Raw genomic sequence first — 23,578 nt, forward strand, 5'->3', positions numbered from 1 at the left:
TCCATTGATCGATGGATTACCTTGAGCGAGACTGTGAGGGTGAGTTTACCCAGAAGTATTAAGGTAGCAGGAAGGGTTGGGCGTTTGTGGTTTCTGAGTCTGAGGGGGTTGGTATCTGTTGACTGTGCTTTAAGAGAGACGAGGCATGGCGCCAGTCTCTCTTAAAGCACAGTCAACAGGCATTTGGTCTCAGTATTTGGGTAAGTACAGAATCAAGGCAGCTCAGAGAGCAATGATTGAACGATGCTGTGGACAAGTCCAAGGATACTGCATCAGTCACGACCAACTTCTCATCAGAAAGCGTCACCACCAGCATATTCAATGTTCAGTTCCAACCTGCACCAGTCCAATGCACGCCTGTCATGGTCAGCAGTGGTCAGCTTAGCGCGATATGGAACATTCTTCCGAAACTCAAGCGAGGGAAGTCTGCTCATTAGCATATCTCGCGCACTGCTCCTTCTTGTCAAACATCGTAGTGAAATCGTAATGGAAAACGTCTGGCTTTGCGCCAGACATTGAGACTAATAAGTGAAGAACTAATAGGTAAAGAACTTCTACTTGCGCGAGACTGCTGTGATAAAATTATCATTGCAGAGACTCCGGTGACGTACACATATATTTTTTACAATCAAAAATGCCCTCAAAAGACGACATGGAATGATTATTTTATTGATATTTCCTGCTATATACCTTCCAATTATCACTTTATACAAATAGATCGGCGTTAGGTCGCATGCTTGTCTTTCCTGGTGACACTATAAAGCAAAATAGTTGCAACCCCGTAAATGCGCTATAAGTCCAATAATAAGTGACGGTGACCCGTTATAAATGTTTCGACAGCTTCGCTTTTTTGCCGCTACGCGGCGCTTTGGGCCCTTGCGTCAAGGGCAGAGTTCGACTGTAACCCGAGGTTGGACTCGGTCGGGTCGAGCTCCAGTCGAACTTCATTTTTTCCGCGGGTACCGACCCGAGTGACGTCATATCTGACCTAGTTAGCTACTCGGGCTCAACCCTCGATGGCATGAGCGTTGAACTCAGCAGACTCGACAAAAACCACGTGACAAAATGGCGGCCTCGAAAACGTAAGGGATAAATTCGTGATTTTTACATTGTTATATCCAATATTGTGTACTCCTGTAATAACGCTGTTGATAAATATTGATAGCTAAAGCAGCAATTGCTTTTCTGGGGGAACAGGTTCTGTACCACCGACATGTTCGGAAACCAGATCGGGATAAAGTTCGGTCAAAAGTGTCTCGAACACCCCCCTTCCAACTCTGAAGTGGGCTCTGAAGTCCTGCAAACTGAATTGCGGGATAACATTTTCTGCAAATCCAGTTATTTTGGGCACCCATTTCCTTCTGGCGAACAAACATAGTGTCCATAAATGTTCTTGACTTGTCAGCTCTACATCTATTGTACTATTGGGAAAAATGAAGTCTAAAAATTCGTATATTGCCGCTATATCCGCCATGTTTAAACAAACCAAATCAACCCGAACCGACTCGACTGCGTTCGCGTGCTACCCCTACTCGACATGCGCATTTAAGGCATGATGTCATCGCCTGAGGAACTCTAAGCCGACCCTAGAGTTACAGTCGAACTCAGCCAAGAGTTAAAGGCCAGAAGCCCCACGCTCAGATTTACCCGGGTATGGCAATTATCTCAAGGTGTGACGTAGCACAGCAGGCCAGTCCCACTTGTCCTAGTTCTCTGTGCTATGAATACATTACACCTATTACTCACTGAAATAACCTCAGTGTAGAGATCATGTGACTGACTCATCTGTCAGTTGACTAGCCAAATATGGCAGACTCCTCCCTCATCTGTCCATCAACCTGATGTACTAACGGTCATTACAGATAAAAATGTTTTAATATCTCATCAACTGTACCAAAGGGAGGGCTGTATTTTGACAGACATGCAGATTAGATATTCATGAGTTTGGTAGACAAGTCTGAAGGAACACCTTGGACTGGTGCCAGAGATATCTGTGAGATTGTTGGAGAAAGTGTCGGAGGTTTGAATGCCCCGGTTATTGGTCACGTGACTGGATGTCAGCCATTAGGAGCTCCTTTTATACCGGCTTCTGGCCTTTAAAGAGAAGGTAGATCAGAGCTGCACTGCTGATATTTACTGTGAGCCTTTTAAACCACCCAGCAACTTTTGTGCTGGTTTCAGGTCTCTTATGGCTACGATGGGTCCATTTATGTTTGGCTGGCCATTTTCACCAAAAAGGTGGCACTCGATCCTCCAAGGAGGCCACCATTCATTTATATGGCGTGACATCACAAGATGATCTATTGCGATCTCTATTGTGGCAGGATACATTGTTTTGTAAGTGGCTGACCCGCTGCTGGCCTCTTTTTTCTTGGGGGGGGGGGGGGGGATATTGTATGATGTAATTTTTGCGAATAGGTGTCGTCTTTGTTTTTGCACCAGGAAGTTTGCCCAAGGAACGGCTCATTCCAATGCTTAATGGGATTAACCTTGCTGTTGTCTCTCAGGTAAACTGTACATGTATATCTAATAGTTTTAAATGCTGTCAACTGATTCTTTGATCCATCATCACTGTGACCTGCAATAAATTACGAACTAAACGACCTGCAGACACGAGTTTTTTCTGTTGCACATACATGTAACTCATGTTACAGTGAGAATTATTGCAGGCCACGGTGATGAAGATTTCCCTTTTGGTTTGGCGGGTGCTTGCAGTCTGGAGCCTTGGTCTGATTAACCTGAAGTACTGGTAACGATTCGTACAAGCGAGAATGGTGTAAGTGTCCTATGGGGGTAAGTGTCCTATGGGGGTAAGTGTCCTATGGGGGTAAGTGTCCTTTGGGGTAAGTGTCCGGGATATATGTCTGGGGGTAAGTGTCCTACGGGGGTAAGTGTCCGGAGATATATGTCTGGGGGTAAGTGTCCTACGGGGGTAAGTGTCCGGGGATATATGTCTGGGGGGTAAGTGTCCTACGGGGGTAAGTGTCCGGGGATATATGTCTGGGGGTAAGTGTCCTACGGGGGTAAGTGTCCGGGGATATATGTCTGAGGGTAAGTGTCCTACGGGGGTAAGTGTCCGGGGATATATGTCTGGGGGTAAGTGTCCAGGGGGTAAGTGTCCTGGGTGAATGTCCGGGGGTAAATGTCCTAGAACCGTTTACTAGAAAGCTGTCCAATCGCGATATCAACCATCCCATAATCGATGCTTATGGTCTAAATGAGGCGTTAATCATCCGTGGCCAATCGAGCTAATCCTCGCATCAATCGAAAGCCACTCATCTGAATAGCAGTAATTAAGCGTTATTTTTATCGGTGTATTTAGTGAGCAATTCTTCTGCGTTTATGAATGCTGAACTTGCTTCGGTTAAGTGGTTGTAGTTATGGCCATTTTGGCCTGACTTAGAACTTCATCATGTTCAGTATATTTTGGGACATTGTCAAATCAGTTTGTTTAGACTGAATAGCATTCCGCGACGTTACTATTTATAGCTCACAAGGTCATTTGAATAAGATATTCATGACGTTTTAGTCACGTGACAGTCGGACATCGACACTTATTTCTACGCATTTGAGCTTATTTCAAAGTCAATTATCTTTGACCCTGCATTGTTTTTAGCATGAATGATACCATAGAGTCAGAGAGAGAAATATTCAGAACAATTATGTAGTATTTCCAACACTCGGACATGTGCCAGATTGAATCTAACTGCCCCAGTTAGAAAGCCTGAATCCATTACGACGAAACCGCATGTTTGTCCGACATTGCCTGTAATTCAGCGATGGGGAAATAGAGGGCAGCAGCTGCAGTGACGACATCTTCGCGGAATGCTATTTGAACGACTTCAGAATGATTCTCGCGTTACTACACGCAATAGGCTCTCGACCGAACAGAGTCGAGATATCCTATAGATATCCTATAGATATAGCTATAGATAATCTGCTGGCATCAAGGCTCATTTGTAAACATCATGCGCGCGCACTCTCGTATCTCTTCAACATGGTTTTCATGAAGAAAAGTGGCGATAAACTGTCGTCCTGGTGAGATTTCTCTCGATAACATAATGATGCTTTTAACCGAAGATGTACGACTGTCATTGTAACAAAATCGTACCCAAGTTTTATTCTAAAATGTCATGTAAGTCACGAGGTGGGCGAGAAAAACGCCTTGTATCCTATTCTAAAATACCTTGGTACCGTAAAGTCAACTTTTAAATGGAAAATGCATAAGCCTCGTTCTGAGAGCGGAGTGTTTTGGACACGCAACCAAGATGATCTACCAAAGTTCCCTCGGGTTGCACTAAAATGTGGAACCATGCACACGTCACGTCAATGGAATTTCGGCTCACTTCAGAAGTTTGAGGCGCTCAAAACACTGCTTCAAACACAAATCAGTCAAGGAAGCATCAACCACCCTAAGTTTTTTAATGAGCACTACACATATTTGCCGAGAAAAACGCTCCAAATAGCCCATTTGCGCGGATTTTAGCATCACTTGAGCGAGCCGATGCGGACTTCCTATGCGCGCTGTACAAAATGTACAGGTCTCATTTTCTGTAACGTTGCCGTAATATAATGTAAACAATGGCGCTACCGGCGCTCCGGCCGGGCCGGCGATGGATGGAATTTGCCAAATTCGCACATATTCAAGTTATTTTCGTGGCCTATCTTTTTAAGTTTGAGGTATTTTAGAATAGAAATTGAACCCTCGGCTTCGGACCTTGGTTGAGTTACCAAGACACTCTCGGGTGGAGCTAAAATTTCGTCCAAACCCTCGCCTGTCGGCTCGGGTTTGGACTGTATTTTAGCTCCACCCGAGAGTGTCTTGGTAACTCAACCAAGGTCCTCCGCCTCGGGTTCAATTCCTTAAGTCAAACAAACAACTATCCCGGAAGTTGATACTGTTGCGTCACGTCATCCCCTCTGTTGAGATACGAGTATGCGCGCGCAGCCAACGGTAATAGCGTCAAAATGACGTCATTGTGTAAACAAAGTTATCCATCAATTGACATGGATTTAAAAAGAATGTTCAAGCCAAGTTTCAATATGCCAGCTTGCGTAATTACTACTCAATGGCCATGCTTCCTTTTCCTCAATACCGAGTTACTGACTGGAAGTGACATTTGAATAGCATTCCGCGATAATGGTGTCACTGCAGCTGCTGCCCTCTATTTCCCCATCGCTGAATTACAGGCAATGTCGGACAAACATGCGGTTTCGTAATGGATTCAGGCTTTCTAACTAGGGCAGTTAGATTCAATCTGGCACATGTCCGAGTGTTGGAAATACTACATAATTGCTCTGAATATTTCTCTCTCTGATTCTATGGTATCATTCATGTTAAAAACAATGCAAGGTCAAAGATAATTGACTTTGAAATAAGCACAAATGCGTAGAAATGAGTGTCGATGTCCGACTGTCACGTGACTAAAACGTCATCCATAATTTATTCAAATGACCTTGTGAGCTATAAATAGTAACGTCGCGGAATGTTATACAAGATGGCCATTTCATTAGGAGGTCAAAGATCATAAAAGCATGCTGAGCAGCTCAATGATGAGAGAGTGATTACTATAAATCATCACCAGTGCCCTGTTGCCTCATAAAATGATTATGAACATCAGGAATAGGCGCAGTATACGGCCATTTTCATTGATTTTGGATTGGTTGGTATAAATAACGAATATGGGTCTGAGGGGAGACCTTATAGTGGATCAGACAGGTAAAAGGTCAAAAGTTTGATGGATATTACCAAAAATGCCGCATTGTAGTGTCTGCGGGGCCATCCTTAAAGTATGTACTATACGCATAAAACTGGGGATTTTGAGGTCCCTACCCTCCACTTTGGACAAAATGTACAGGTGTACCGATTTTCCCCAAAATTCCTAGACCCCCCCCCTCCCCTCCAGTGCTTACGTACTAAATGAATGGCCCCTGATGAATGCTAATGCTCTAGCTTCACTAACATAAGACTGTTTTATTTCTATGATATATCAACAACAAGGCCAATCCGAAACATGATTTCACGCTGGTCGGAATTTACTGGTGCCAACCCATTGTCTATCCAAATGTGAACATTTTTAATGGCATCAAAAATGACAGTGTGCGTGGTATCTCCCGATTCTTGAGTTTTTAGAAACGGTCTTAGACCACTGAAACAAGAGTATATTGAGGGAGACTGTACCAGTTCTCAAGATCACCTTCAACTTCATGTTCTGTACCATATCACTGCTGCCACTTATCGGTATGCTAATGAATATTCGAGAGTTATGCCTGAAGTATTAGCCATATAACCTGGTCCAACTCCCTGGTTTCGTCCTGGGGACAAGATACCAGGGTATTAGGCCCAGTAGCATCTTCTGTTCGGTTTGTAATCTCTACTGGGATCTTACCAGAATCACCTCGTTCAAAGAGTAAGATAAGTACACAAGTGCGGTTGACAGTTTAAATTACATTTTTACAAAGGCCGGGTCTATTTGGCAATCCGCTCGCCGAACAGGCATCTTTTTTTGTCCTGTTTGGAGAGCCGCTTGCCAAACAGCACTAAAAAGCCACCCTGTTCGGCAAGCCGGGCTTGCCAAACAGGGCAAAAATACTACCCTCTTTGGCGAGCCGGAGAGGTTACAACATGTTGGCCAATCAGAGAGCAGTGACGTCATATTCGAATTTATATGCGCATATTTAACAATAGCCGACTTCCCGTTCTCGATTCAATTTCTGTTACTAAATTCGGGTTTTGGTCAATAATCCATGAAGAAGCATGTACATGTACATGACTGTATGGATTTACAAAAAAAGTCATAAACGTGATTTAACTGATAAGCATGTTAAATGCATTAGTGTGCATTTCTAAAGGCGTTTCACTGTAACTCCAGTGTTGCTGACCGTGTTGCCACGAATGATAATGAGCTCCTGGATGGTTGAATATGCCTGAGTTCGGCTCACCATCTAGGGCAGAAAAAAGGCGCTGTTTGGTGAGCCGGCCTTGCCAAATAGTCACTTCCTTTTAACAAAATGCATATTTTTTACTATATACATACATAAAGTACTGTTTCCTTTTCTGATTGTGAAAAGTTTAACAGTGCCAGGCGATTATGTTTAGAATATGATTCACCTATGTTGCTTGGTATATTGAAATCGCAATATCCCGCATTAAATAGAGATTGTTCGGAAAAACACTGAGCCGAACTTTACAAACTCAAGTCGACACTATTTCGAGGCGTTCAAGGCGGGCCTATGTGCAAGATGGTTCCAATCATAACCACAAGAATGAAGCTACTGAAGTATTTACAACAAATGAACTTACAGGCAAAACAAATCATCCGGTCGTGATCTCTGATTGGTTGAGCCCCCGATATAACTATCATTCAATTAGTATTCTGCTAACAAAGTCATTGTCTAGTTTGCTGCAGTGATGATCATTCATGTGGGTTATTGGATTTGGGAGTGGCACTGGAAGCTTGGCTTGAAGCATCATGGTATGTTGCCGCAGTGATGATCATTCATGTGGGTTATTGGGTTTGGGAGTGGCACTGGAAGTTTGGCTTGAAGCACCATGGTATGTTGCTGCAGTGATGATCATTCATGTGGATTATTGGATTAGGGAGTGGCAATGGAAGCTTGGCTTGAAGCACCATGGTATGTTGCCGCAGTGATGATCATTCATGTGGGTTATTGGATTAGGGAGTGGCACTGGAAGCTTGGCTTGAAGCACCATGGTATGTTGCCGCAATGATGATCATTCATGTGGGTTATTGGATTAGGGAGTGGCACTGGAAGCTTGGCTTGAAGCACCATGGTATGTTGCTGCAGTGATGATCATTCATGTGGGTTATTGGATTTGGGAGTAGCACTGGAAGCTTGGCCTGAAGCACCATGGTATGTTGCCGCAGTGATGATCATTCATGTGGGTTATTGGATTTGGGAGTAGCACTGGAAGCTTGGCTTGAAGCACCATGGTATGTTGCCGCAGTGATGATCATTCATGTGGGTTATTGGGTTTGGGAGTGGCACTGGAAGCTTTGCCTGAAGCACCATGGTATGTTGCTGCAGTGATGATCATTCATGTGGGTTATTGGATTTGGGAGTGGCACTGGAAGCTTGGCCTGAAGTACCATGTCATGTTGGCATCCATCTTATAATTGGATTAGGTCGATTTCAGGGAGAATGTTGGATTTGCGAGACAACAATAACTCCAGCTGGTTGGAGAGAAAAAGGAGAGTTAAGGATCTGTCTCAACGACTTGCTGCACAGTGTTTTTCTTGCGAGACTTTTACATTAGACAACCTCATGTCGTTAGCCTGGGATTGTATCCTCAATTCCTCTACAGGTCACGAAAATAGTTCAGTTTGAGATCAATGCGTGGTCTCACCATACCGGTTGAATGGTATTTTCCGTTTAAAATATATTTTCTTCTTAAATTGAGAATTAGATGTGTTTGAAATGAAGAACATGATGAAGTTTCAGTCCAGTTGGCCCTCTTATCCGGTTTAGGGCCTCAAATTAACCCGTTGTGGTCAAAAACCTGATTCGCGGGTTAAAAGCCGTCCAAAATCCCCCCCCCCCCAAATTCAGACCCCAAACCCTGAAAGTATCACACACAACGTACAACGCAAATTTCAAGGTTTGGATGAATCTATTTGGCTGTGAAAGCTTTCTTCGCTGATAAACTCTTGGAAAAAGTTATGAGCTTGTGGATTGTGCCAATTTAACTGAAAAAATGCTTAGCCGTTTATTACAGGTAGTCTACGTGGCCTACACCACTTATCATGATCGAGATAATGGCACTAAACTTTAAATGGAAACCAGCAATTTCCATTTCTGTCATTTTTAGGAAAAATATATCAAATGTCTATTGGAAAACGCATTAAATTGGTCGGCTCCTTTGCTTCAAGCTTTGAATGGACATTTTCCCCTGAAATCTAATGGTTTTAGTACCACATAAAAGGCACTTCTCTCATGCGACCGAAACGCATGTATATCATATCAGCCACAGTATAACAAACATACATGTACATCAACTTGAGTCCAAGTAAGGCTGAGATGAAGTAGTTTCTGTCACTCATTATCCAGGGAGTTTACTCAACAGTTATCTCTTGGGGCTATTCTCAAATTTTTGTAATAATCTACATGATACCATGGCAACACATTTCATATTTTATGTCTCTTTGTGTGAAATTATGTAAAACCAGAATCTCGTTAGCCTAGTTTCTACATCAGTTTCTGATCAGTGTTTACTTTTGCCCTTGAAAACTTGTAACTTTACACAGTCAGTCATGTCAGTCCCCTATAGCCAATGACTTTACAAGTAGAGACAAGACCACAATTGATTTTTTAAACCTTTTAGCAGTTAAATTGTCAATGTTTGACCGCGACGCATCAAAGAATGCGTGGGGTTGTGAATCTGAAATTTTGTTATGATATTTAGGACAGTCGGGCAAGTAAATGGTGAAAAATAAACTGGTAGTTGACCACGGAATTTTTTTGATAATCGACAAATTAGACAGACATTGATATTTCCACTCTTTTCAGCCAACTGGCAGAAAAATCTCAAAACACGCCCCCTATTACCAAATTAGCAAAATCGAAATTAATTTTTTCATCAAATAATTTCTTTATATCTGTAGACTTGCCACAGCAAATATTTTTTCAATACTTCTCCAAATATGTACTTGAGAGTTAAAAACATGCACTCGTCTAATTGATAGGCCTCGACCCTCCAACCTATGAATATTCATTAGTGGTCTTGTCTCTACAGGTACAGGTTTCAGGGGTTGTCGGGGGGGGGGGGGGGGGTGTTATAATAAGTCTGGCTAACATTCTGTTTATATTGATGTCATCTTTTTTTATGTCACATGTCACTTTTTTTTCTGGCACGTCAAATGATTCCATGACATGGCATGACATGAACGTGAAAGTGAGGAATTGTTCATGTCTTCATGTCATATGTGACGAGTGAAACGTGACATGATTCCAATGTAAGCCTCACCTTGGAATGTAAACCCCCAATGAATGTGAAAACGATCTCAATGCTGTGTCAATGGGATTATGCGGTCTGTGATAGGCCTGGTGTCTCTGTAGCAGCTTAAACTCATCTACACAGTGTATTTATTCCACACACACGTTCTGCAACGTTGGCTGCGTCTGTATTTCACGAAAACTACTTGACAATCAATTTAATTCAGTTAACTATTCAGTTCTAGACAGTGATTATGTTGATTTTTGAAACTATTCGTTTACTAGGGGAGGGGACTTCAAGTACTGTAGACTTCCTGTTGCAGCTAGAAAATGCACTAATAACTCTGTTATTCGGTCAAAGATTCTTGATGATGAGCATGAGCAATGGGAGAGTTGTCTTGTAGCCGATGTCTTATATCAAATGTCCAAATGATAACAATTTTCTGTGATACACACTGCATTAGCTGATAATTTTGCTTTTTAAAAAACCGGGGACATGAAAGATCAAACAAAATGGTCGACCTCGCATCATCAGAGCAATGCTATGTTCGTTCATACCTTCGGTTCGATGTTATATGGTTGTTATGGAAACACTGCCACAGTGCCATCTATAAGCTACAGGTGGAACTGATCTTGTCCCGCAGTTTTATTTGTCCATCTCGTTGGAGCCTTTGATTTGTCGCCATGACAACTTTTTGACAGGAATAGATGCCATCTTCCAACAGGAGATTCTACTCAAGATGTGCTGGTGCCAACAGATGAATGAGCGAAAAGCGGTCTCCTGTTATCTGCTCGTATTGTCGACAACTATTCACATTCTTTGAAAAAGTTGTTGAGTTAAAACGTGAAAATGTGACATAGTCATGTCAGATTACTATGCTCTGAATCATTGTGCCTCATGCCCTTTAAAGGCCTGTACCGTTTGTAAGAAATTTGAAATTTGTATTTGAATTCGAAAAAATTAAATTTTGGTGAACACATACTGAATTCGAATTTCAGCAGTGTTGTGTAGACAGATATATAAATACTATACATACCAAGTTTCATACATGATAACTGCACTATGGCATTGTGTACAACTGCATTTCTATTTTCCTGAGCCATCTGTAAATACAAACGATGCACCTCTTTAAATTGTCATATAATAGAGAGGTTAAGATTTTGATCCGAGAACGAGGACGAGGTGAATTTTTTCTCTGGGTGACGTCATCAGGTCAAACTAATTGTTTTGTATTATTGTTTTTAGGCATACCAGGCTTTATAAACACACTGATTCATTTCGTTTCTTCCTTCGGGTGACGACTTGTGCACGAGACTATTTTGTAAACAGTGAGGTATTGAACCCAGCTTCTGTTTGGAGTAATAAAAGGTTCTGTACACGACTAAATCTAACGTTAATTTTGTATACAACGACTGTACATAGATTTTCATTAATAACTTTTGCAGGCTAGCTGCCGTATCTTTCGGTATAAGTATACTAAAGTTTCATCAAATTGTAATGATTCTGATTCGTTTTATAATCTATTAAACTGTGGTCAAATATGAAATATGACGAAAACTTGCAACCGGTGTGACAGCGGATATATAGTCCCCCTGGAGTCATAGTCCGGTAGCATTGTATTTGACCAATTAAGCAGCATGATCTATTGTACCGCTAACCCTAACCAAAACATTTAGCAATGCGGGCTATTGTTACACGGACATCAGCCCTAGGACTACTATCCCTTGCACACCGGTTTACTCAATCATAACAACTGTCCTTACACCCCTACCAAGAACAGGAAAATAGGAATAAATCAAATCCTGGTCTGAGACGTGTTAGACACATCTAGCCTGAAGCAAAATCACCAGATTGCAAACCTCCAACTGAAATAATTATCAGAAGCATCGCGGCGCTTCAAAGTATGCACTCGCCCGTGACACCACCAAACAGTTATTTCTGACACAGTGCCCTTGATTTCTAGTTCCAATAAATTCCACCAGATGTCTCTCATGTGAAAAGTCAATCTCCACACGCAGGTGGTATGACACAAATGGCTCGAAGCATCAACCTCTGCTACATGAAATAGCCCGAATTTGTTTTAATTCATTTAACCCTGTGACCACATTTATTCTGCTTGAGTCTTTAGAAATAATAAAATATGTCAGAAGCAAATTACAGATGCATTCCAGTTATGTGTTTTAAACTCTATTTTGTGACTTGAATGAGTCCGATTCCGGATCCGTTTTTTTCCAAATTCGAATTTTAGGCCTTTGAGAATTCAGGTTTTTTTGGCAGAAATGACTAGTGAATCTGGTCCAGCATTGTCTAGAGAGTGAATCTGGTGTTGAATGTCGAGAGTATAATCTTTCTGCTGGTTTGCCGCAAATCCTCACCTAATGACCCTCGGATGACTTATGAGTTAGGCTCCTCTTCTGTGCACTGAGGACGATCATTTATCATGAGAGGAATAGGACACAGCATCGAAGCGGAAGCAAAGTTATACATGAAAAATACCTTTTTTCTCCCTCTCCTCTCTCTCTCTCTCTCTCTCAAAAGCGATGTTGTTTTTTAGGTGTTCTTAAAGGTACGGTCTCCTCGTGATATTTCATGTCCTGATCATGTGACCATGTACTGGATATTGACAACATCAGTGATAACAAAAATAAAAACGAATATTTTTTATCTCCTCTCTCTCTCAAAAGCGGGTTGGTTTATTTAGGCGTAGAGATAGAATGCTGATGACCTTTTCAGTAATAACTGGTCGTTCTCAATTGTACGGTTTACCCATCTAAAATCTGGTAGTTCATGTTCCCCTTATGTTACTATGTAATTGGTTCTCAATGCTGTTGGGGATAATAAGGAGGAAATTATATCCATGCCAAGTTTCATTTCATTGGTTTGTAAAATGACTGCATTATCGACAATTGACCTTTAAAGGCGGGGTTGATGTTATCCGATGGGATTTTTCCTGACAGTGGCACCTCCTATAACAGTTAGCTGTGCAACTTTAGCTGGGAATCGAAATGATAGTTGGTTTTGCCTGTAGACTGGTAATTGCAATGTGTGGACCTGTCATATTTATCACTTTACCCATCGAAGGAAAGCTGTTGAATTGCAAAATGTCTGCTGACTGGCAATTTTCTGCTTTTTTCAGCAATGTATCTTTTACAATATTGGTTAGAGCGCACACACGATTTTGAAACTGTCACTAATTAGTTAAGCAACTCTCAAAACTATCAAAAGTTACTGTGACCACCAATTTAACTAGAAGATAAGCAAACATTTTATCAATCATTGCAGCAATTTGTGATGAAATCAAATAAGTTGATACATTTAATCATAGCGATTAAATGCTTTTTTCAAAGGCACCTTCAATGGTACGGTGTGAATTATTTAAATAGTTCTGGTGTCGTTTAGCTAACGAAAAAACGAAAAAAATGCCTTCTTGATTTGGCCAAGTTTTGGGGATTTTTAGTCATTTTCGACCATTCCGCAGCGGGCTCACACTGAAGGGGAGGTGAAAAGCCTTATAGAGTCTAAGAAACACCGGTTTGGGGTGGGGGGGGGGGGGGGTGGTGGTGAATGATTTGGTTTACCTTAGAAAGATCAAGAGCAGGGGTGAGCCATTCACGCATTGATCATTGATCTGCGAGTCGTTGGCAAATGGAGAAGTTTTACCCTTTACACTTGCTGATTCTTCTGCCTCTTCTGTAATCCAGACTGCACTCTCATTAGTCAGAAGATGGGTTTACACAAATAAGTGCACATCTCCTAATGTCCTTGTTGGTTTCGATGATGCTTTCTCAGTTTCATGTATGTCTGTCTTTTACAACCAGGTGAAAAGCGATAAGATTTAGCGAGATATCACACATCTTTAAAAATGATTGTTAAAAATGTAGTACATTTATTTATTTATTTTTAATGAATACTTTATTGGACACTAGATAAGTTTAAAACAAATGTACTACTTATAAAACATAGCAATGCATAAAACACAAGAACAAATATGGCACATCATAACAATAAAATCAGTGTCTAAAAGGAGGAACACAAAGGTGATAACCGACCTGTAAAAGTGCCTCCTAAAATAATGGCGAAGTTCCGGGAGAATGACTAGAATTTTGCCGGCGTCTCACTATGCAGGTCTGCAAGTGGCACACCGGCAGAAGCTGACAAACGTACAGTAATTGTCAGAGTCAACCAAATTTTGAATTCATGGCAATAGTGTGTCCTTGTCTAGTCAAGTTGAGACATTTAAACCATGGCGACAACTCTCCTTTCGGCATTTTCGTTTCAGTAAATGCCTCCCTCTCGTGATGTCATGTGACTATTCAATCAATTGTCTCCCATTGGAGTAAATGTAAGTCACAAACAAAGTCAGAACACTATTCTCCAGGGAATAAATACATTATCAGTGGTTTTTAAAAAGGCATCCATCAATTATTGTGTAGCTAAATGACATGAATACCCTGGCTTTGAGTGCCCGCCCCCACCTCCTACAGAATACATCACGATCACTCTTTGGGAGTCGATATTAGAAAGGGAAAGGACAGAGTTGTAATAGGTTCAACATGCAATGCACTCAATCATTTCTGCTGCAAGGGCAATCTTTTCAATATTTTGGGAGTTTGTGAGTTCTGAGGCCTAGATTTTGTGAATTTCAGCAAAAATCCGTTAATGACGTAAAGTTTTATTTCTGAAAGGTCATATCAGGTTAGAGATAGATTATACTGCAAGGGATAGAAAAGTGTTGTCAGTTTCAGGATGAATTCATAACCATTGCAAACGTCATTTTTGATTTTGTTATTTGAAATTTTTTCACTAAATTTCTTCATTCCATATATATATTTTGAGGACACAATTCCTGAGCGTCAACCAAGCTTTGAAATTGAAAGAAATACAGTGTAAATAATGACAAGGTCATGATTGAGGTCATAAAATGAAAAAAAATACTTAAGCTGTTGTTATCGTGACTGTATGTCTGCAGGGATGGACAACGCCCCCGACTCCCACAACGTCATGTCAATTTGTCCTTCTATTCGATATCATAATCATTGTTGGCTTCTGTTATTCTCAACTGATGCAATGCAAGCGGACGATGGGAGGGTCCACACCGCTCTAGGCGCTGCTCAAGGAATAATCGGATGGACATAATAGAAATGCTACTAGAGTATATTGGAGTTTTATCTTTTTGGCCACCCTCTATTGTTTTAGCAATTTACATAACACAGTATTGCGTCTTATTAGAACACACTTGTCTGATGTTTTGATCTGTAATGAGTGAATAAGTTCAGCACCATGAGCATATCATAGTAAAAATAGCGCGGAGAGTTAGTTATTTTATTCAATGAATAAAACATTGCCATTTGTCATGTAAATATTTCATGGTTTGCAGTTGATTTGAAGCCATTTCATGGCCAGCTCTGCTAATTGGGGAATCATAAACACTGCTTGTTGTGTTTGTAGGTATAAAATGTCTTCTGTTCAATTCCAAGAAAAATCGGAATTAGGAGAAGCGTCGTTTATTTCACCATCACCGTCTATTATCAGCATGTATTTTATTGTTTATGGAATTAATACCGAGCTGGCGGTCACTATGATTGGTTGTATAATCAAGACCGCTCGGGTAGACCGAAAATGCAGTCCAAAACCCGAGGCGCTTCGCCGAGGGTTTTGGACGTAATTTGAGGTCTACCCGAGCGGTCTTGATTATACAACCAATCATAGTGACCGACAGCGAGGTATTAATTTCTATTCTAAAAGGTTTCAAAATTAAACAAATTAGATACGATTTGAAAGGTATATATGTTCCGTTTTCGTCAAAGAATGATCCAGCCTGGTGTCCGGAACTCCGCCATATTGTTGCTTGTGAAGATGACGTCACGCAGCAAGGGAATTCCCATTTCCTCGTCTTTGACCTCTTCTGAATCCTGACTGACGACCTCGAAAGAGTCCTCGGGTATCCTCCCTACTTCACAAATCCCAATATCGGGGAATACTTCAAAATCTCGTGTTCTTGACATTGTTTTGTGGGGCTGAGTCGTTGCTGTTTGGTGAAAATAATTCGTCTGCTAAAATTCAGAATTTTATACCTATCCAGGCGGTCATTGGTTACGATACCAAGACCGCTCCGATCAAAACGAGGCGTAATGTATTTTGTATTAGAAACAATGATATACTGTGACTAAGGCCTTTTAGAATATCTATTTGTGACAGTTCCAGAGTGGCGTGGGTGGTTGCATTTTCTCTCTCATTGACGAACGGATGCTCATTTGATAGACTGTTTTTCGAACGAGCTGATAATATAAATGAATGAATTTTCCAGAAAATCCAATTCCAATGGTCAAAATCATTCTAAAAACACCTCCCAATAAGGACTCTGTATTGGTGTTATTGGAAGGTCATCTGCCCTGAGGACCCAACCACTCTCATCAGACGGCAAATTCACCTCGTTATCACCGTGACAACCCCAGGCTGACCATTATATTGTGAAATTGGTTTTGTCGAGCGGAATTGGTGACCTCGTTCTTGGATGTGTGATTGTTCTTAGGACTTACACCTGAGAAGACTCCAGCTGAATGTCTCATATTGAAATCGCATGGCTTGCTAAAATTGTTTAAACTGTCAGTTATTTTCAAGATTCATTGATCATGGCATTTAATTACTGTCAATAGTACGATGACATTATATTCATTCTTACAAAGCGGAGACAAAACACATTCCTGACCTTTGTTGTCATGCAGATTGGCAGATTTAAACAGCACGTCAAACATCCTACGGCAGTAAAGTTTAATTGCATTCCGCGAAGTTACTATTTATAGCTCACAAGGTCATTTGCATAAGATATTGATGACGTTTTAGTCACGTGACAGTCGGACATCGACACTTATTTCTACACATTTGAGCTTATTTCAAAGTCAATTATCTTTGACCCTGCATTGTCTTTAGCATGAATGCTACCATAGAGTCAGAGAGAGAAATATTCAGAACAATTATGTAGTATTTCAAACACTCGGACATGTGCCAGATTGAATCTAACTGCCCTAGTTAGAAAGCCTGAATCCTTTACGAAACCGCATGTTTGTCCGACATTGCCTGTAATTCAGCGATGGGGAAAAAGAGGGCAGCAGCTGCAGTGACGTCATCTTCGCGGAATGCTATTTGTAAAAATCTTTGCAGTTTCAAGTGTGATCGTCCCCTAGTCTGGGCGCCCGCTAGTCCAAAAGTATACTATCATATTCATTTTGATTGTGACTCCGCTCGTCCGAAATAAGGGAAAATACCCACTAATCCAGGATGAAAAAATTGACCCGCTATTCTGTAATCAGGGAAAGACCTGCTCATCCGAAATGGAAACATTCATTTTCGGACGAGCGGGCGTTTCCATTTTCGGACTAGTGGACCTTATTTCGCTTTCGGACTAGGAGGCCTTTTTCCATTTTCGAACGAGCGGGCATTCAGGCTAGCCAGCCTTTGGACTGGCGGACCTTCGGACTAGCAGCCTGTAATCCTTTCAAGAACTCCACAGTTGATATATTTGGGTAACATTATATTACATCCCTTATATTATATTACAGTGGCGATAGCAAAAGTTACACCATTTGTATTTTGTGAAGGTTTCCTGTGCACCACTCTCACCAATATGCAGACATACCCGTTCCCAGAACTAGGCATGCTAGTTAGCGGCTTTACAAATTACATGTATCTCTCGATTATTAAACGCATGATTAGCTGAATCAGGAGACGGTCACTGATGTCGAGTTCGGGGGTGATCTCCCTCGGGTCTGAGCCAAACTCTACCTGATACACTATAGTCCATATCAAGAGATAAGGATACTGACACACTATAGTCCATATCAAGAGATAAGGATACGGACACGCTATAGTCCATATCACGAGATAAGGATACTGACACACTATAGTCCATATCACGAGATAAGGATACTGACACACTATAGTCCATATCACGAGATAAGGATACTGACACACTATAGTCCATATCACAAGATAAGGATACGGACACACTATAGTCCATATCAAGAGATAACGATACGGACACACTATAGTCCATATCACGAGATAAGAATACTGACACACTATAGTCCATATCAAGAGATAAGGATACTGACACACTATAGTCCATATCAAGAGATAAGGATACTGACACACTATAGTCCATATCAAGAGATAAGGATACTGACACACTATAGTCCATATCACAAGATAAGGATACGGACACACTATAGTCCATATCAAGAGATAACGATACGGACACACTATAGTCCATATCACGAGATAAGAATACTGACACACTATAGTCCATATCAAGAGATAAGGATACGGACACACTATAGTCCATATCACGAGATAAGAATACTGACACACTATAGTCCATATCAAGAGATAACGATACGGACACACTATAGTCCATATCAAGAGATAAGGATACTGACACACTATAGTCCATATCAAGAGATAAGGATACTGACACACTATAGTCCATATCACAAGATAAGGATACGGACACACTATAGTCCATATCAAGAGATAACGATACGGACACACTATAGTCCATATCACGAGATAAGAATACTGACACACTATAGTCCATATCAAGAGATAAGGATACGGACACACTATAGTCCATATCACAAGATAAGGATACGGACACACTATAGTCCATATCAAGAGATAAGGATACTGACACACTATAATCCATATCACAAGATAAGGATACGGACACACTATAGTCCATATCAAGAGATAACGATACGGACACACTATAGTCCATATCACGAGATAAGAATACTGACACACTATAGTCCATATCAAGAGATAACGATACGGACACACTATAGTCCATATCAAGAGATAAGGATACTGACACACTATAGTCCATATCAAGAGATAAGGATACTGACACACTATAGTCCATATCACAAGATAAGGATACGGACACACTATAGTCCATATCAAGAGATAACGATACGGACACACTATAGTCCATATCAAGAGATAAGGATACGGACACACTATAGTCCATATCAAGAGATAACGATACGGACACACTATAGTCCATATCAAGAGATAACGATACGGACACACTATAGTCCATATCAAGAGATAAGGATACTGACACACTATAGTCCATATCACGAGATAAGGATACGGACACACTATAGTCCATATCAAGAGATAACGATACGGACACACTATAGTCCATATCAAGAGATAAGGATACGGACACACTATAGTCCATATCAAGAGATAACGATACGGACACACTATAGTCCATATCAAGAGATAACGATACGGACACACTATAGTCCATATCAAGAGATAACGATACGGACACACTATAGTCCATATCAAGAGATAACGATACGGACACACTATAGTCCATATCAAGAGATAAGGATACGGACACACTATAGTCCATATCAAGAGATAAGGATACGGACACACTATAGTCCATATCAAGAGATAAGGATACGGACACACTATAGTCCATATCAAGAGATAACGATACGGACACACTATAGTCCATATCAAGAGATAAGGATACTGACACACTATAGTCCATATCACAAGATAAGGATACGGACACACTATAGTCCATATCAAGAGATAACGATACGGACACACTATAGTCCATATCAATAGATAAGGATACGGACACACTATAGTCCATATCAAGAGATAAGGATACTGACACACTATAGTCCATATCACAAGATAAGGATACGGACACACTATAGTCCATATCAAGAGATAAGGATACTGACACACTATAGTCCATATCAATAGATAAGGATACGGACACACTATAATCCATATCAAGAGATAAGGATACGGACACACTATAATCCATATCAAGAGATAAGGATACGGACACACTATAGTCCATATCACAAGATAAGGATACGGACACACTATAGTCCATATCACGAGATAAGAATACTGACACACTATAGTCCATATCACAAGATAAGGATACGGACACACTATAGTCCATATCAAGAGATAACGATACGGACACACTATAGTCCATATCACAAGATAAGGATACGGACACACTATAATCCATATCAAGAGATAAGGATACTGACACACTATAGTCCATATCACAAGATAAGGATACGGACACACTATAGTCCATATCAAGAGATAACGATACGGACACACTATAGTCCATATCACAAGATAAGGATACGGACACACTATAATCCATATCAAGAGATAAGGATACGGACACACTATAGTCCATATCAAGAGATAACGATACGGACACACTATAGTCCATATCAAGAGATAAGGATACGGACACACTATAGTCCATATCAAGAGATAACGATACGGACACACTATAGGCCATATCAAGAGATAAGGATACGGACACACTATAATCCATATCAAGAGATAAGGATACGGACACACTATAATCCATATCACAAGATAAGGATACGGACACACTATAGTCCATATCACGAGATAAGAATACTGCACACAGAAAAAAATGTCCAGCAAAAGCTTCGAATGACTTGATCTTTTTCATGTCTTGATTCTGCAACATTAACGTGTTTGCACTACATGTAGTTTGAAATTTGAAGTTTCTGATGGAATATGACATTTGTACAGCTGCTGTATTTTCAGGGTGAACTCACCACAATTCTGGTTGCAATTTTCTTGAAATGAACTGAAAATAGTCTGTCAGTGGTTGGCATCTTTCTAGACTGCATGGACTTGAAACTGAGTCTGCGTGTACCCTTAGTTGATGCCAATGTATCATCATCAAGTGCTTGTCACTGGCACATCTAACGTGTCTAATAAGGATAATGCTGTGATAGGATTTTGATTTGACCTGCTTTTCAAGGTCACAAAGGTCAACAGGATGTAGGACATCTGTTTGTTTTACATGTTTCTTAGACAGGAATAAGCAAACATGGTTTAGTGCCGACCTGACATTATCTCGAGACACTCTGCCTTTAAATCTATTCCGTCATGCACAGCAATCAGGCTAGAATCTTGACTTTTCGAATTATAAAAATTATACTATCACAAACTTTGTGCTTCCTTGAAATAGGAAAGCAAACAATTTATTCTAACATGTCCTATAATGTGATTTTACCATCAATCGTAGTCTGTATTTGAAATGACTTCCAGAGCAGGTCAGAGAGAGAGAGAGATTTCAGTACCAATAACTGAACGCACTTTTTAAAGCGTCATTTCATCAACGTTTCAGCCATAGCATTACTTCAGCACCTTCTTCATGTTCGTAGAACTGTTTTTTTCCCTGCGCAGATTCCTCCAGCCATTGGACGTCAGAGGGTTAATGACAACTTATACAACTTAATAAGCGGTATATAATGCTGATAACGCTCTGTTTTGAATGCACAGGAAGCTCAGGCCCGTTACAATCTGAGTAAAGAGGTTAAACAGATTCTTTAAACTCTTTCTTAAAGTTATTCCGTCTTCTCGTTGCAGATTCCTGGCACCATGAAAGCCTTAGAGGGTTAACATAATGACCACAAGTTACAACCTCCACCAGTCAATTAGGAAGGCAATGAGGATCATTTGATATTTTGGTTGAACCTGCCCCACCCCGACAATGGTATATTCCGACCTGCCGAGCTACTTGATAGCAGTCTACGTACTGATACCGGTCATAGTGTTTGTCCTTCTCGTCATTCTAATCTACATCTGCTGTTCAAAACGATTCCGCTTAAATTGGTTCGAGCGATCGCTTCTCGACCATCAGGAGGAATGCCAGAGGATTAACTGTGTGAGTTCGCACTCACCGTCCTCGCACACGGCGCCAAGGTTATCGTGCGGGTCGCTGCGCAGGACTAGTCTAAAGTATGGACCGTTGATTGCGACACCGAGGACAAGCATGGGTTCGAACCCCAGCCATGCGAGCACCCCGGGTGGAACTAATGATGCGCAGTCATCGGATAGCAGCGAAAACTTCTGGGTTCCGCCCGACGTGGTCAAAAAGAAACGGGCGCAGAGTTTAGTTGCGGCCATGCTGCACCAGGAGAGCGATGAAGGTAGGCTAACTATTCTTTAGAACTTTCTTGCTGATTGTTCATATTTGATTTTATTGCAGATTTGTGAGAAAGGTTGTTTTTGAAAATTTCTCTCAAGTTAGAATGTAAATTTAGAGCAGAACCAATCACTGTTTGTGATATTCACATTCATATTGACAGATATTTGTCTTGTCATCAATCATAATTTAGAAGAAATATTTCGATAACTTCATGCTACTTATACGGAGAGTCACTCTTGTTATGTTGGGTCTTTCATTGAAATTATATCAAAATTCTGACACGATGATATTTCCAATCTTTCACATGCCACTTTAACCCTTCCTCACTAAAATGCTATAGAAATAACGAAGACGTTTCTTAAATGTATACTGAGGATACTAAACCTTTAAAGGGACACTAAAGGCTGCAGTTAGGTAGGTGAGGTAAAGATACACAATGTCGCCAATAGGGGTCTCCATCTCACAGTACCTCAAAACTATTCAGGCTTAGATAATGAATATATTTAGTGCTGAGTCTAACATGATCCAGTGCCTTTATTGTGCATCTGAGTCACCCGAAGATGGCCAATTCAACCCTGCTGCTCCTGCCCATAGCCCCCCTTTAAGATAACCGTGATTGTACCTTCTCTATTGAAGAGGTCGGATCTGTTTTGATCGTTTCGATTCCTTTATTCAACATGACAACTATTGGTGTGTGTTGTTGTCACCAACGCCTTGGTTTGGGGTGATGTCACGAACGCCTCGGCGAGAGAGGTGCTCATAACATATCAGATCGGAGGATGTGGGGGTGGGGATAACTTCGTTCATTATCTTGGCAATCTAATACGCAATGTCTGCTGACATGCCTTTGTAATTCTCGATGAAGACTTTTTAGCTCAGCTGACATAGTCAGCGGAGCTAGTAGAATAGCTGTTCAAATGGTGTCCGTCCTGCAATCCATCCATCTAGGGACCCATCTGTGGACAAAATTGGACATTTCTGATTGGGAAGGCCTAGCCACTTCGTTGACGGTGCTAAATTAGGAGTTGCCCAAGGTGAACTCAAAAAACGAAAAATCAGCGCGATCCGACCTGTATTAAGAGAATGAGGTCATTTCGCGTGTAGATTTCTTTCCCTTTTTACCTCGGTCCACAGAGCAAATATTGTTTTTAAATGTGGCTGAATATTTTTTAATATTTTTTCATTTTTTACTTTTAATGGAATTAATATGGTTTTCACCGCCAGTTGGCGCTGCAGGCACATTGACTGAATTTTGGCGATTTCAAATTTGGCGGTGGCTCAACTTTTTGCAAGCAGTGCCGCTGATTGGCCGATCGATAGAAGAGATGCCACCATTTAAAAATGGCGGTAGTCGCTGCTTCAATGAAGATGAGTGAACTTTCTCATGTTCAATCGGTTGATACTCTTTTAATCAACATGACCATGTACCTGAAATTTGTTTAGGTACTGAAAAGAGTCTATATAATTCAGATTTATCGATAGTTTTTTATAATATTGCGGAAATTTTGTGCACAAATTAGCGAAAGTTGGTGCTCGTCTCATGTCATTTTAGAGCGAGAAATTTGTTTCCGTCGATCTCTACCACTGAAAAATCG

The 23,578-nt window shown here is 40.9% G+C and overlaps 1 protein-coding gene across 8 annotated transcripts in view; it reads left to right on the forward strand.

Moving 5' to 3' along the window:
• LOC135501589 (synaptotagmin-5-like) overlaps window positions 1-23,578 on the forward strand; it is a 133,143-nt gene that overhangs the window by 50,526 nt on the left and 59,039 nt on the right. For all 8 annotated transcript variants that reach the window (XM_064793766.1, XM_064793769.1, XM_064793770.1 and 5 more), the window contains exon 3: window positions 21,422-21,984. In XM_064793766.1, the coding sequence (XP_064649836.1) occupies window positions 21,546-21,984 (439 nt within the window). In that variant the 5' untranslated portion in view covers window positions 21,422-21,545. The remainder of the gene's footprint in view (window positions 1-21,421; window positions 21,985-23,578) is intronic.

The sequence above is a fragment of the Lineus longissimus genome, chromosome 17 (genome assembly GCF_910592395.1).
Source record: "Lineus longissimus chromosome 17, tnLinLong1.2, whole genome shotgun sequence".
NCBI classification, from domain to species: domain Eukaryota; kingdom Metazoa; phylum Nemertea; class Pilidiophora; order Heteronemertea; family Lineidae; genus Lineus; species Lineus longissimus.